The sequence below is a fragment of the Phocoena sinus genome, chromosome 2, assembly GCF_008692025.1.
Source record: "Phocoena sinus isolate mPhoSin1 chromosome 2, mPhoSin1.pri, whole genome shotgun sequence".
Taxonomy (NCBI): Eukaryota; Metazoa; Chordata; class Mammalia; order Artiodactyla; family Phocoenidae; genus Phocoena; species Phocoena sinus.
Genome location: NC_045764.1, coordinates 100,924,609 through 100,939,620, shown reverse-complemented (window position 1 = coordinate 100,939,620; position 15,012 = coordinate 100,924,609). Strand labels below are relative to the sequence as shown.

The window sequence follows — 15,012 nt, the reverse complement described above, 5'->3', positions numbered from 1 at the left end:
CTCTTGTATAATTTGGAGCTGAATATCTATGCAATTCCTGTGGTTTACCTGGAAAACACGAGAGATAACAGAATTTCACACCACCTGAAAACATTACTTAGGCTTCTCTCCTGCATCTAACGCCTCTGGGGAGGTATAAGCCTGGCAATTGAGGGGTCAAATCAGTGGATACTTTTGTATTAGAATGACTATAAGGTAGGGGCAGAAAGAGAAAGGCAGAAATGGGGATACAGAGGGTTCAGTTCCTGTGTGCTGCTGGTCCTCTCCCACCATTTGCCCCACAGAAAAAGTAAACTCCCCAGCTTCTACCTGGAGTATTAAGACCAACACTGATGACCTGTTGGTCAAACTGAACATGTGCCTTAGACACCAGCAAAGCAGTGTCACCAAAAATATGTGAAAGAAAATGAGAAAAATTTGGGATGAATCTATTTCTATTTCTGTGTATTTGTTATCATTTTAGAAAAGTGAAATTTAACTTTATAATTTAGCATAGTTTTGACGGTTGGTGTTGATGGGGAGGGTTGTAGCACATGATCTTTTTTAGAGCATCCCTCATCCTTCCAAAGATTAAATGTGAAGAAGTGCCCATCTTCAGAAGACTCGGGGAAAGTACCCCTAAAGCAGCAGATGCCGACGGTCAGAAGAGAGTATGGGGTGGTCCCCGAGGGCTGCGTCACTACCCCACGCCAGGGGTTCAGAGTCCTCGGCACTTGTATCTTTTTTTCAATTTTTGGTTACTCCTCTCTGGGAGGCTAATTCTAAGTGGCAATGTCTAAGGCCAACAGAAACCCTGGTCAAGCCACTTTCCTTTCTATCATCAAGAAATTTAAGGATTGGAGCAGATGTTCTCTGAAATCTTGGCTTAGCCCTCATGATCAACATTGGCAGGTTCCCCCCACTCATCTGTTATCACGGTAAAGCATTCAAAACTGGACGAATGGTGGATTATAGATAAATAAATGCAGATAAATGTCCTCCAACTCTTTCCCTTTTCACCAGACGCAGCCCTGAGTAAACAGTTTACGTATTTTTCCAGCTATTTTTCTATGCACAGGTGGTATCTCCTTCAAACACACAAGCGGGAGCCTTTTCATCTTATACGTCTTGGGGAATCTAGAAGCTTTTTAAACGCTCTCTTCCGGACTTGTTTCTACCTAAGTCGGCGCCTCGTTTGCAAACGCTACTTAAGATCCTCGTTCCTCTCAGTTTTAATCATCTTTCACTCGCATGAGCTTCTCAACCCCCCGGCGGCCACAGCAACACACACCTCACTTTCACTTTGTGGGCGGTCCCCTTAAGCGGCACTCTTCACACCGCACTCCAACCCGGAACGCGCGGAGGTCTCCGCAACACTTCCGCCTCGCAAGTGCTTTAGCTAAGACTTCTGCCCTCGGGTTTGAGCCCACAGCTGGTGCCCGAACCCGACGCGCAGGGATGACGACATCAGCCTGCGGAGACGGCGACGGCAAGAGAAGGGGAGGGTTTCCGGGGCTCCCGGCCTAACCGCCGAGAGCTGCAGTGATGGCGGCCGCTGTGTGGGGCTTCTTTTCCTTCCTTCTGCTGATGCTCTCAAGGGATGCCCAGAGCTCGGAGGTGTCTGGGGGTACCTCCGAGGGCTCAGGAGGGAGTGGGGTCAGTATCGGAGATCGCTTCAAGATTGAGGGGCGTGCGGTTGTTCCTGGTGTGAAGCCCCAGGACTGGATCTCGGCGGCCCGAGTGCTGGTAGACGGAGAGGAGCACGTCGGCTTTCTTAAGTGAGCATCCTGAGGGCAGCGCGAAAGTGGTTGGGTTGGGAGCCGGGAGGGAATTCCCCATAGTGGAGCTGAGTGTCAAGACCTGACTACGTCGCTGTCCGAGGGTAACCCTTCCGAGGCAGTCGACGCTTTCCCCTTCCCGGTCCCGTACCTCAGAAATGAGGATGGCTGGCGCTCGTCCCAGGGCCGGAGCAGTGGAGTCGGTTATCCTCAACTCCATTTTGGCCCTGAATGGGGACGACCACTCCTGGGCCCTGGGCACAGATGGACCCCTTATTTGTCTTTTGCTGAATTCTTTCTTTTGCATCTCATCTGGTTTCCCTGGAATCTGCCCCCTTTTTGCATCCGTTTCAGTCTTTTGGTAGCTTCATGTTGTGTAGAAAGATACTAAGCAAGTGGGAATTCTCAAAGCCCACAGGGCTTTTAGTGATGACACAGACTGGGAGGCTAATGTTGCTGCTTCTAAAATTAATGGGCCCTGAAGTCCCTAATCAAAGCACCTTTTTTGCCTGGAGGTGAGATTGTTCTTCTTTTTTTACACTTGAATTCATCGAGGGATTTGCGACATCACTGTTGTCATTTCTGTGAGACTCTACAGTGCTTGCTTACTCCCTTCTGTCCTTTCTAAGCTGTTAGTAGAAATAGGATTTGAGCCTCAATTAAAAGACGTGGTAGATTTATTAGCAGTCCAGTTCTGCAGCAGCCTGCTTTTCAGATGTCTAGGCACAAGTATAATGTTGTAAATCTTTCGATTGCTGCTTGGAAAGTGAAACTTTGAACTGAAAATTCATTTGGTAAAGGAAGCGTTTCTCTGGTAGGTTTGTATACCAGCAAGTGGTATCTGAAAACCAGACAATTTAAGTGTGGACATTTAATTCTAAATCTGTTTTGGAAATATTCAGAGTATCCAGGTGCCTTTGAATGAGAATTTCAACCTCAGGTTTAATAAATAGTGACAAGCTTACAATCATTTTTAAAGTGCTGTATATTATTACAAATATGGCATTAGGGCATTCTTTAAGTTTTACCCTAATAAATGAACTTTTAATAATAAAACTCATTAAGCTTTAGAAAATTAGCCATAATTAACCATTTGACCTCTTTTTTTTCTTCTGCAGTATAGTTTTTTAAAATAAACATTTGTTATTTTTATTTGAAAATAATATATATGTGATATGTCTATTGAAGAAAATGTAAACAAAGTAGAGATAACAAGCCTTAACATTTTATTGTATCTCTTTGGAATCATATGACCTACGTTTTTAATAGTAATATACAATATACAGTGCTTTGTAACCTGCTTTTTTTCATTTAATATTTTGTGAGCAGCTTCTGATACCATTTCATGTTCTTTCATTTGTATGTAGAAAGGTTAGTTGAGAATTAATATGAAGAGCTTATGGTGGCAACCTTTTTGGAAGAGGGATAGGTAATTTGTCTTGTACCTGTTATGCATAAGTAACATGCAATTTTGACCATGTTTATGCTTATTGGAGGTGGCTTGGGACTTGGCTAAATGGAGATCAGGGGAGTTTCAACTGAGGACTCCCATGCCACTTCTTGCTCTCATCACTGTGTATGTAAACCATAATTTATTTATCTAGTCCTCTGTTTGGGGGCACTTAGGTAGTTTTCAGTTTTTTGAAATTATGTGCTATGCATTATGTACTATACGTAAGATTACGTACTATAATTTTTTGAACTTTTCCTTATGGAAAATTACAGACATACACTAAAATAAACAGAATAGCTTAGGAACCCATCACAATTTACTGTTTGATTTTATATCTCCTCTGCACCTCATTAATTTCTTTCTGGAATATTTAAATATGATGATCTTAAACATAATATAATTTCACTTGTAAAAACACTACTATGTATCTCTGAAAGATAAGGACTTAAAAAAAAAACCCACAGTACCGTTATGGATTTGACAAAAGAAATGATAATGCCATAATATCATCTAATACCCAGTCCATTTTTATGTTTTCCCACTTATCTCAGAAATAGTTTTATGTGATTGTTCTTTCAAATCAGGGTCCAACAAGGTCATTGTATTGTAGAGTACATTTTAAAAGCCAAGTTTTAAAATTTCATTATACAATGTCTATGTTATCTTTTAAAGCAAAATATTTACCTTAGGAGGAAAAATATATTTGCTTTTTCTTTACGCCATTAGTTCTGCTATTATTTGTGTTGTGCTGGAATTAATTCTCTTTTTTCTGGACCTAGGAAAATGTTTTGAAATTCATTTAGTTAGGATCCCATCAAGAAACTGAATAATTAGAATAATTCAAGGAAAGTTTAATGAAAGGATTAACCAGGGTAGTCATGGTGTAGGGAAACAACCAGATTATGCAGTACTCCAGCGTTTACAACCTCAAGGCTATTGTCACCTCTAAGCCTGAAGGGAGGCGGGGAAGTAAAGGTTACTGGAACCTAGAAAAGAGGAAAGAACTGCCTTGAAAAGAGCTGTGTCCCTTGACAAAACCAGTTAGGGGCCTCTCACGGAGAGAGCTGGGGGGAAAAGTATACTAAGCTCATTTTCTTTCCTTCCTGCTGTGGGGAGAGACGGGTGGAGAATGATCTGAAGGGCAAATAGAAGACATCCAGCTCAGGAAGAAGTTAACTTGATGTTTGCACTTCGATTCTGTTTCAGCTCAGTGTGTACTTTGAAGTAGTAAGGAACTTTTTCCTCTTACTTTTTAGTAAACATTGTGGATGTGACAGAATCAGCTATTCCTTTAACTGTGAAAGAGCCTAATGATTTAAGGAGCATTATTTTAACATTATTGTGAGACTGGCAGTTCTCTGATAAAGTCAATCCCTTTAGAACCATTTGTTCTCCTGAAACAGAAACTTCTTTTTCCTCGGAATGGCAGTTTCTCATTAGCAAAACAAAACAAATTAATTTTGGTCTGTGAACATGAAATTATCAGTTCTTGATGGGGTGGTTTTCTAAGTCTAGAAGTTTAGAAGAAAGCAGTAAGGAAAAGGTGGATGGTTTTAACTACATAAACATTTAAAATTTCTACATACCCAAAAAGAAGTAACCAAGGTAGATGGGAACTATTTGTAACAAGTGGAACAAACAGTACTTAATTACCTTTTCCGTAAAAAAGAAAAAAAGGAAAGAAAACAAAATGCAAATTAAAACTAGGAAAAAAGGCCATTTTTAATTAAGAAATTGTTGGAGGGGATCTGCAAAATTGGACCCCTAAACTTGTAGGAATGACATATATTATTCATTCCCTTGAATAAAGACATGGCTTTAGAATTGGACCTGTGCTCCTGTCACCTGTCATCTCTATTTCACAGAAGGAATAGAAGTACTTTCTATGTCTCTGTGGAATGGTCTGGGGCGTTTTCAGAACTCGTGCAATGTTAATTATGGAAGCTGAAATGTGGGACAACTCTTGCCAGTTTGGGGTTTTTTTTTGCTAATTACTCTGACTGTCATTTTGGGAGGTGTTGGTTTGGGAGTTAACAGATGGTTTAAAACATAAGAAAAGAATAAGCTATTGATCAGAAGTGACTAAATATGATAATTTCATTGTTCCAGGACAGATGGGAGTTTTGTGGTTCATGATATACCTTCTGGATCTTATGTAGTGGAAGTTATTTCTCCAGCTTACAGGTTTGATCCTGTCCGAGTAGATATCACTTCAAAAGGCAAAATGAGGTGAGGACAACTGATTTAATTTTTACCAAAGGCTAGGCTACTGAATACCTCATTATATATATTCCTTTTAGAATTTATAGTTAAGGTTGGAAAGTTTCCTATTTAAACTACAGGTATTCCTTAAAATATTTAAAACATCCTTATATTGTTCTAATCTGAGCATTGATAATATTGTACAGTTGAACTTTCTCCTGCTCTGGCTTAATATTTATTTTAAAGCTCCTAATACGATTATATAGAGAAGAGGTAAGGTTACTTACTATAGGAGCAAAAGCACTGTGAAAGTTTTAATTGAAATGTGATTATTAAAGTTGGAAGTAATTTAAGTTTTCTAAGTTGAAAATACTCGTCATTGGGATATTTTGATGATACCTCTTAGTATCTATTTGATAGTATGTTGATCTAGAAATTTCTATAGTTTTTCCTGTCTGGAACATTTAGTGTGCAATGGAAATTTAGTATTTCTTTGGAAAACGGTAGATTACATCATGGAGTTTACTTCAAAGTGAGGATCATAATAAAAAAAAGAAAAGTACAGTATTAGAGGCTGGAAGACTAGGGAAAAGTTGCAGAAGTTCTAAGTAGATGAACACATGCTTTGAAGTAGAGGTGAAAAGAATTTTGGACTAATTCAGGCTCTGATCCTGCAATACCACAAACCCATGTGAAGTTAGAATCAGTTGTGTAGATGTCCACAGTGTTCAGATTCAGCCTTATGCTCTTATAACCCCAGTTTATTTATTTGTTATTAGTCTCATGCCAATAGTGCTCTCTTTAGTCTAATCTGACCAGGAAGTATAGGAAGCAGTTTTCTTGCTTGCTTTATTGAGGTGTAATTGACAAATACCAAACAATTTTAAATGGTAATATCTCTTCTTTGTTTGAGCTATCACAGAATTACTTCATGTTGCAGTAATAAAAAAGAAGTCATGCAAAGGCAAAAATAATTTGGGGGTTAGAGGAGCTGTATTTTACTACTGACCTTTTCGTTATGTGCCTAGCACATTTAGGTTGATTTGTAGAGACCCCGAATTGAGCTGACATAAGAGAGATGTTCGGTTAGTACTGTAATATTTATATTTGAGTTAGTGTTTACTCCTAAAATGCTTTCCCTCTTACTTTGTCTTTTTTTGGTCATTGAAAGTTTTTAAAATGTAATGTGTAAATATGCTATAATTAAAATAGTGAGTCATATATTGAGCTGCGTCATCCTTTAATATCAGCTGCATATTAGTCCAGTGAAGTCAGCTCCTGTTGACAGTTTTCTTTTTCCTCTTTTAGGATATGTAGTGAACAGAGATGGTTATTCTGTGGTAATTTAAATTCTTGGTATTATTACGAAACCAATACTGTGATGCTACTAAAAACACGTTCTTTAGAAACAAACTACTTTCCCCTCTATTTTTGAAATTAAATTGTCTTAGAATATTCTACTTTGTCCAAATGGTAATATTTCTTGCTATTGGCTCTTGAGAGCAAGGTGGAGCATGAATTAAAGGTAATACCTTGCAAATATGTTTATAAATATTTTTGATGTAATAAATGGGTTGTTTCAAAGTAACTGAACCACATTAGCTATTGACTTTCTCATGTCTTTTTAGAGGCATAAGAGTTTTTAAAAATATATGTATAAAACTCTAGTATGTTAAAATCTAAACTGTAAAGGACTTGTCATGACTTTTTATGTATTTTAGAATTGCAAGCTTGGAGATGGGGGTGGTTTGTAGATTTACCATATGAACTTTATATAGGTTTAAAAGTGTTTTAAAAATACCGAAAATACTGGGAGTTCCTTGGGGTACAGTGGTTAGGACTCTGCACTTTCATTGCTGTGGGCCCGGGTTCAGTCCCTGGTTGGGGAACTAAGATCCCACAAGCCGCGTGGCCTGGCCCCAAAAAACAAAACAAAACAAAACTGAATACTGGAGGGAATGAAAGTTGTTAAAGGGGGATACTTGTCGATTAAAAACTATAATTTATTTTTTTTTATTCTTTTTACTTTGAATTTTGAATAAAGTAAGCAATTAGAAATATTTTTCTAAATATAAAGTTTTATTTGCTTTTTCACTTTGGGTAAAGAGTACTTCCTGCTTTAGTATTTAAGGACTGGTTGCAGCAGTTGGATTCATGTTCTCAGATCCATTCCTGATGATTGGATGCCTGAAGCATAGGTAAAAAAAACAAGGCCGTTATCATTTTAATAATTGGGGAGGACAGAGTAGAGAACAAAGAGGAATCCATATAAGATACTAATATTCTTGACCAATATTTTGTATTCTTGACCAATATTTTGCATAAGTTAGTTTCAAATATATGTGAGACTTATATTTCTGACATTTTGTCAGAATGAAAATTTTAGAAATGCTGGGTAAAGCATGATAAACATTTCCTTTTAAATGTATAGCTCCCAAAAAAGTAAGGGAAATCCTCAGAGGATAAACTGTAAACTACTTTCCTACCTGGGGGTTTTGTTATTCTCTCACCAAAAGCCTTAGATTTTATTAGCAGTGTGTAGGTGGGAGGCAAGCCTTGGGTATGCTTGGAGTCAGAATTGGATCTAAGACTTGGTTCCCCCTTTGACCCTTGGCCTGAAGTCCAAAAGATCAGATTCCCTGGCTTTTGGAGGGAAAAATCTATCCTGAAAATTGATAGTCACACCCTCATTGAAATTTGCATATGAATTTGTTCTTGCATGATCCAGAAACTTCCAATCTGAACAATTAATAAGATGGCCCCTGGTCATAATCCCCCACTCCTGGCAGAGACAAATGCATAACTCTATGTCCAGTCCCATGTAAAAATAAAGTCTACTTAACTTATAAAATACCCAAGAAAACAAAGTACGTGGAGTCAGCAGATGAATCAGACCTCTGAGAACTCTAGTTAGTAGGCTTTTGGATATAGACTATAAAATTGTTTAAAGTATATTTAAAATGCTTTAAACAAATAAAAGAAATGCTTTTACCATAATACCAAAATAAGCCATAGATATTTGAAAAAAGAATAAAATTGAACTTTTACACTCAGTATATGCTTTGGAATACAAAACTCAGTGGATGTGCTAAGCAACTGAACAGAGGTTTGATGAGCTGGAAGACAGATCAGAAAAATTAACCAGAAAGCAATACAGGTAAAAGAAAGGACACTGTGAAAGTGAGAATTTAACAAGATGTGGAGTAAAGAATGAAAAGGTCTAACATGTGTCTAATAGAAGTTCCAGAAGGAAATGATAGAAAAAATAGGGGAGGCAATTTTCGAAAAGTAAACTGGAATATGTCTGAACATGGGTGATTAAAATTACTGGCATGTCTGGTAAAAATGTAATGTTACCTATGGCACTGTTGCAGGACTTTCTTAAATCATTAAGTTTTTCTTGCAAAATACCCTTTAAAATTAGGTGTACTCAACAATGCATGTTTCAGACAATCAAAATAATTCCAGCATTTTTGTATATTTATAACAAAATAAATTTATTATTAAATAGAATCAAAGAGCTTTAGAGCTAGAAGAATTCCAGGAGAACTTCTGATATAACCAGAAAAGTTAAGAACTTAAGACCACAGGCCTAGGTAATAACAGAGCTATAGCTAGAAACTAGGTCTCTTGATTCCAAATCTAGTGTTCTCCCTCTACATTTTGCTAAGTATTTTAGACATACAGATAAAGCTACTTTGATCAGATTTTCAAGATCAAAAGTTTAGATGCCAAAGCATTTTGGAAAAAGCTAAAGGTAATTATAAGGCATTGCTAATATATTATAAGCATTTCTTTTAACTAGTAATGCTTTTAATAGGATTACTGATGCTTTTTTCATGTTGCTTTATCAGAGCGAGATATGTGAATTACATCAAAACATCAGAAGTGGTCAGACTGCCCTATCCTCTCCAAATGAAATCTTCAGGCCCACCTTCTTACTTTATTAAAAGGGAATCTTGGGGCTGGACAGACTTTCTGATGAACCCAATGGTATGTATCAGGCTACAATAAAGTATCTTTACTAATCTGTAATTTGCTTCCAGGCAGTTGAAAAATTCTAACCCCTGTGAAAGGAAAGCTAGAGTCAGATTGTTAGATCAAAGGATTACTGTGAACAGTTCATGAATTTCATGAAAATAGTAGCTTTGGGAATACATAATGAAAAAGATAGTAGTGAGAATGGCACAGTAGATTTGACATTGAAATGTGCAGCAGAAATTAGATAAGTACTTAGGTTTAAAATTAAAATAGAGTAAGAGTATGTGGTAACTCACACATGGAGCTAGCTATCTCATCCTTCATACTACCTGAATGTTAGTCCATTGATGAATGTGCCATCATTTAATAAATTTCCCCTCTTGATGGCACAAGTAAGGTTTTTACAAAGTCTTTTTTTTTTAAAGTCTTATGAGCAGAGAAGTTATTCTGTAGTAATTTAAGTAATTGGTATTTTCATGAAACGATTTTATGGTATCCACTAATATAAAATACTAATAGCATATTTAGAAACAGCTTGGCTTTTTTTTCTTTGCTGTTTTTGAAAGTTGAATTATTACCTTAGAATTATCTAAATGTTGATCATATTTCTTGCTGATAGCTATTTAGAACACAAATAGGGATGTTTCAGGCTGCACATCCTTTGAGAGGAATAAATTAGTACCTGGAATCTGCAGTTAGGCATAAAGAGGCAGGAGGGTAGAGTGGATGGGTGAAGTTAGCGATGAGACTCCAAAGCTAATTGAGAAATATCTTCCATGTTCTCATTTCTGAAATTCCATGGGAACATATGCAGTGGTAGAAGCTCCTAGGTCATTTTTTAAAACTTGTCTGCTATAGTAGTTGCCTAGTGGTATATTGTACATTAGAGGGGGGATGTGGTGTTTTCTCCAAGAACCACAAGTCATCTGGAAAGACTTGTGGATCCAACTGGCCATCAGGATCACCAATCTCAATGCCAGACTGCAGACTGAAGAAAGTGAATGAATAGTTCAGTTTGCAAACTATTTGTGTTAGATAAAACTCTAAACTCTGCAAAATGGTAGGTAGCACAGATGTGAAGCAAGGTGTCTATATAAAGTCCACACACTTATAGGTAAGACTCTTACATTACAACAGTCAGATACTGAGGAGCACCTTGCTGTCACCAGGGCTCGTTCAGTAGAATTGAAGTGGTGGCTGCTAGTTTTATTCTGTTTACAACATTTAATTCCATCATTGGTTGTTAAGTGCAGATTTTGTTCTACAGTTAAGTAGGAAAAACATTTTCTGAATTTTTTCTTTCACAGGTTATGATGATGGTTCTTCCATTATTGATATTTGTGCTTCTGCCCAAAGTGGTCAACACAAGTGATCCTGACATGAGGCGGGTAAGATGACTGAACCATGTTCTGATGCCTGGTCTGTCCGCTGTGGCTGAATGGCTTGGGTTTGTTCAGCTTTATCCTAATTACCAAGCCAAATTCATCTACAGGTTGTGTTGATACAGTATTATGTTCCTGGCATTTAATTAATTGTTTCCACTGGACCAGATAAATTCAGTTGGTTCTGCCTGATAAAAGCCTGGGTCTCTTCATATAGTTAAAACATTCTGCTTAGTACTTGCCTCTTTGCACCTCGCTTGTTTAATAGTTGAAAAGCATAATAATTCTGGTATACCTAATCCAAATATTTCGCAAAATGGTAGCTTCTTATAATCTATCTTTACTTTACAAAGCTCTTCAGAGTACACATTTAGTTTATGTGTTCAGACACACAGAAAAAAATTCGGATAGACCAAGGGAGAAAAATAGAATAGTGGTTTTCAAACTCTCTACCACAAGGTCATACTGTTTGGCAAAGGGGAGAGGAGTTGCCAAGTAAGATGCTTCAAATTTTTAGTGCCACCACTTTGTCTCTTTTAAATATTTGCTTCCGTATAAAATCTTCAGAATTAAAAAAAAAAAAATTATGTATTCTTCCACCCAAAAACCATCAACAAATATCTCTTGAATTCCAGGTTTTTCTGTTGTATTTAATATATATGTATTTACACTTTATTCATCACTGAATAAACATTTATTAATCAATTTTTAGGTTCTGGATACAGGGGACACAAAAATGGATTATATGTCATCCCTGTTGTCAACAAGCTCATAGTCCAGTTAAATGTAGGAAGTAGAATGGATTTATAAAGCACTCTTCTTGCCATCAGAGGATTGTGTGTGTATGTGCGCATGTGTGGGTTTAAATGGAAAAATAAGATATACATAAATAAAAAATGTTTGCTGAGGTACTAGGTGATTAAGTTCTGTAGAAGGTAAAACACTTATCCCAAGCTGGAATGGCAGAAAAAGCTTCATGAAAAAAGAAAACTTTATGATGTTTCAAAATGTTTTATTGTTAAATTTTGGCATCTTTGCCTCAGTGTTGGTCAGAAAGTGTACATCCTATATCCTTGTATCTGTTAAGGCAGTTAACTCTCTGTGGTATCAAGAGAAAGAAACATTAGAAGTCACATTGGATTAAAAATTCATTTCTTGCAAAATGCTTTGCATATAGTAAGCAGTGTAAAAACTTGTTCATTCAAGAGCTTCAGATTTGAACAGGTTCAAAAATAGAGTTGATGATATATTTTTGCGGGGACTCAAGACCTGTTATATTTAAAATAAACATTTAATTCTTGATTACTAGGGCATGTTAACATAATGTTTCTTTCCTGGCTATATTTGTAAAGGTGCTTTCTCCCTGAAAACTCATGTATATATTCTACATTTGGGGAGAAAGCCCAAGCTAATAATTGAACAAAAAATTCAATTTTAAATAATAGATAATAGAGTATTTGCTATTTTTTTTCATGTCCGAACTAATACAATTTTAAGTTCACTTTTGGAATGTCACATATAATTCAAATGAAGCAGACATTACATTAATATTGTCAAAAATGGAACAGTACTTTATAGATTGTTGGCTCAGTAAGGGGGAGGACAAGAACCTCAAAATAAAAGTGCCATGTCCTTAGGTCCTGCCAGTGACTGTTTGTAACATTTTAACATTGGTGTTGCTTGCTTTAGATGCTGTAACTGAGGTCACCCAAGTCATACAGTATTCATAGATTTACTACTAAGGCCCTTAAGGATCAAGTCTTGGAAATGCTACAGTTACCTTCCAGACTTTTCTGATACCTTGATACACGGTTAAAGAGTGATGTTCCGGTTATATGCATCTAGAAAAAGCATGAGTTTAAGAAAACACTTGTTAAAACAATAAGAAAGCATTCTGATCAGAAAACAAAATAAGGTGGCAGGAATATGATCACATATGTCCATTATCCGAGAAAATGCCCTTTATAAAAACATAAGCCGAATCAAACCCCAGGCAGCACTTAACGGACATTTACTAAGGATTGAAATGCTTAGTGATATAAAGGAGGCGTGAAACATGCTTTCTGAAATGCTATTGGGTATGACATTACATCATTGCTCAGAACCAGTACCTTTTACCTGTTCTATTTCTCTCCTTCCTTAAGGGAAGTGTTAGTTGTTAAATGACGTGTGCCTTTCATATCATTGTGCTTTGTCTTCCCACAGGAGATGGAGCAGTCAATGAATATGCTGAATTCCAATCATGAATTGCCTGATGTTTCTGAGTTCATGACAAGACTCTTCTCTTCAAAATCATCTGGCAAATCTAGCAGTGGCAGCAGTAAAACAGGCAAAAGTGGGGCTGGCAAAAGGAGGTAGTCAGGCAAGTCAGAGATGGCATTTGCACAAGCATGGCAACACTGGGTGACATCCAAGTCTTGAGGGAGAACCGTGTGAAGCAACTACTGTAAACTTGAGTCATCCTTAAAGTTGATCTCTTATAACTGTTGTATGTGATAACTCTTCAGCACATGTTTTGTATTTGGTACACAAGAAAACCCAGCTTTCATCCTTTGTCTGTATGAGGTCAATATTGATGTCACTGAATTAATTACAGTGTCCTATAGAAAATGACATTAATAAATTATATGAAGTACCTATACATTATGTATATTAAAATAAGTCTTAATCCAGAGATAAAATTATCTTGTCATTTTTTTTCCACTTAATGTTTCCTTTATTTCTTTTTTTTTTTAATATCTTTATTGGGGTATAATTGCTTTACAATGGTGTGTTAGTTTCTGCTTTATAACAAAGTGAATCAGCCATACATATACATATACATATGTTCCCATATCTCTTCCCTCTTGCGTCTCCCTCCCTCCCACCCTCCCTATCCCACTGTTTCCTTTATTTCTGACAATTTTCTTCTATATTTCATTATCTAGGCTTGAAATTGATTTTTCCTGTTTAAAAAGAAGTGGTTGATATTTTTAGAGCAGCATGCACCGTGGGATTTTGTGTAACTAGACCTTTCAAAATTCTTAGTCCTGCCCTGCCATTTAAGATTCCCTGATATTTGAAGTAGAACCACATGTTCCTGATGTAGTTTTAATTTTTATTATTACAGTTAGTTTCAGAGTGTGGATATATGAATTAGGATAGGTGTTACCAATTTTTAAATTCTGGTTACCATCTCTGGTTTCATTTTACAATTATTGAATATCAGCTATATGCTGTGATTCAAGGTAAGATACAGAGATGGATAGTATCCAGTGCCTGTCCTCCGTAGAGCTTATTATGTAGGGAGGAAGCACAAATAATAACAGGGAGTGAATGGCCAGCGGAAAGAAGTGCAGCAGTAGGAGAGCCTTGTAGAGTCTGAGGATGGAAAATCAACCTTAGAGCTCCATATTGTAATGTTGGTAGTACAGCAGAGGTAGCTTATAAATCCCCTCATCTTCCCCACTATTGATTCTCAGAGGTGTTGGAATATCCAATCAGGATATCTCAAATATCAGGAGTGTCTCAAAACCTTTTTATTTCAGTAAGTTACACCTTTTCTTTTGGATTTTGTTGGGTTTTTTTTTTAGCAATCTTTTAAATATTTATTTATTTATTGGCTGTGTTGTGTCTTCGTTGCTGCACGCAGGCTTTCTCTAGTTGCCGCGAGCGGGGGCTACTCTTCATTGTGGTGCGCGGGTTTCTCATTGCGGTGGCTTCTCTTGTTGCGGAGCACGGGCTCTAGGTGTGCAGGCTTCAGTAGTTGTGGCTTGTGGGCTCTAGAGCACAGGCTCAGTAGTTGTGGCACACGGACTTAGTTGCTCCGCAGCATGTGGGATCTTCCTGGCCCAGGGCTCGAACCAGGGAAGCCCTGGATTGTTTTAATTAAAGAACTCTGAGGCTGCAGTATTGCTTCTATTAGGGCTCCTATCCTCTCCTATGTTAGAGAACTCCCCTGTTGCTTTCTTAGGGTTATTAAATAAGCAAAAACAACAACAACAACAAAAGATTGGTTCCAAACTCTTATTTTCCCTTTTATTATCCTATTATAGGTGCCATTTTTCATTTTGAAATCAGGTACATGAGTTTTCTTTTAAAGAAATGAGTTCAAAAAAAAAAAAAAAATCAAAGGGAATTCGGGACTTCCCTGGTGGCACAGTGGTTAAGAATCTGCCTGCCAATGCAGGTGACACCAGTTTGATCCCTGGTCCGGGAAGATCCCACATGCCGTGGAGCAGCTAAGGCCATGCGCCAC

At 37.2% G+C, this 15,012-nt stretch overlaps 1 protein-coding gene across 2 annotated transcripts; it reads left to right on the top strand.

The window, feature by feature from the left end:
- The first annotated feature begins 1,435 nt into the window (after positions 1-1,435).
- Positions 1,436-13,449, top strand: EMC7 (ER membrane protein complex subunit 7). Of its 2 annotated transcripts, XM_032623931.1 has the most exons (5): positions 1,444-1,757; positions 5,320-5,439; positions 9,267-9,405; positions 10,701-10,781; positions 12,981-13,449. In XM_032623931.1, the coding sequence occupies exons 1-5, from the start codon at positions 1,525-1,527 to the stop codon at positions 13,131-13,133; spliced, it is 726 nt and encodes a 241-aa protein (XP_032479822.1). In that variant the 5' UTR covers positions 1,444-1,524; the 3' UTR covers positions 13,134-13,449. The 2 variants fall into 2 exon arrangements, with proteins under 2 accessions (XP_032479823.1, XP_032479822.1); XM_032623932.1 differs by lacking the exon at positions 5,320-5,439 and having other exon boundaries at positions 1,436-1,757.
- Positions 13,450-15,012: the final 1,563 nt, after the last annotated feature.

Bases quoted from the DNA above. Each gene is read 5' to 3' on its own strand.
- EMC7 (XM_032623931.1), top strand. From the start codon at position 1,525: ATGGCGGCCGCTGTGTGGGGCTTCTTTTCCTTCCTTCTGCTGATGCTC. The intron at 5,440-9,266 runs GTGAGGACAACT...TTGCTTTATCAG, and splicing joins ACTTCAAAAGGCAAAATGAG to AGCGAGATATGTGAATTACA. The intron at 10,782-12,980 runs GTAAGATGACTG...GTCTTCCCACAG, and splicing joins GTGATCCTGACATGAGGCGG to GAGATGGAGCAGTCAATGAA.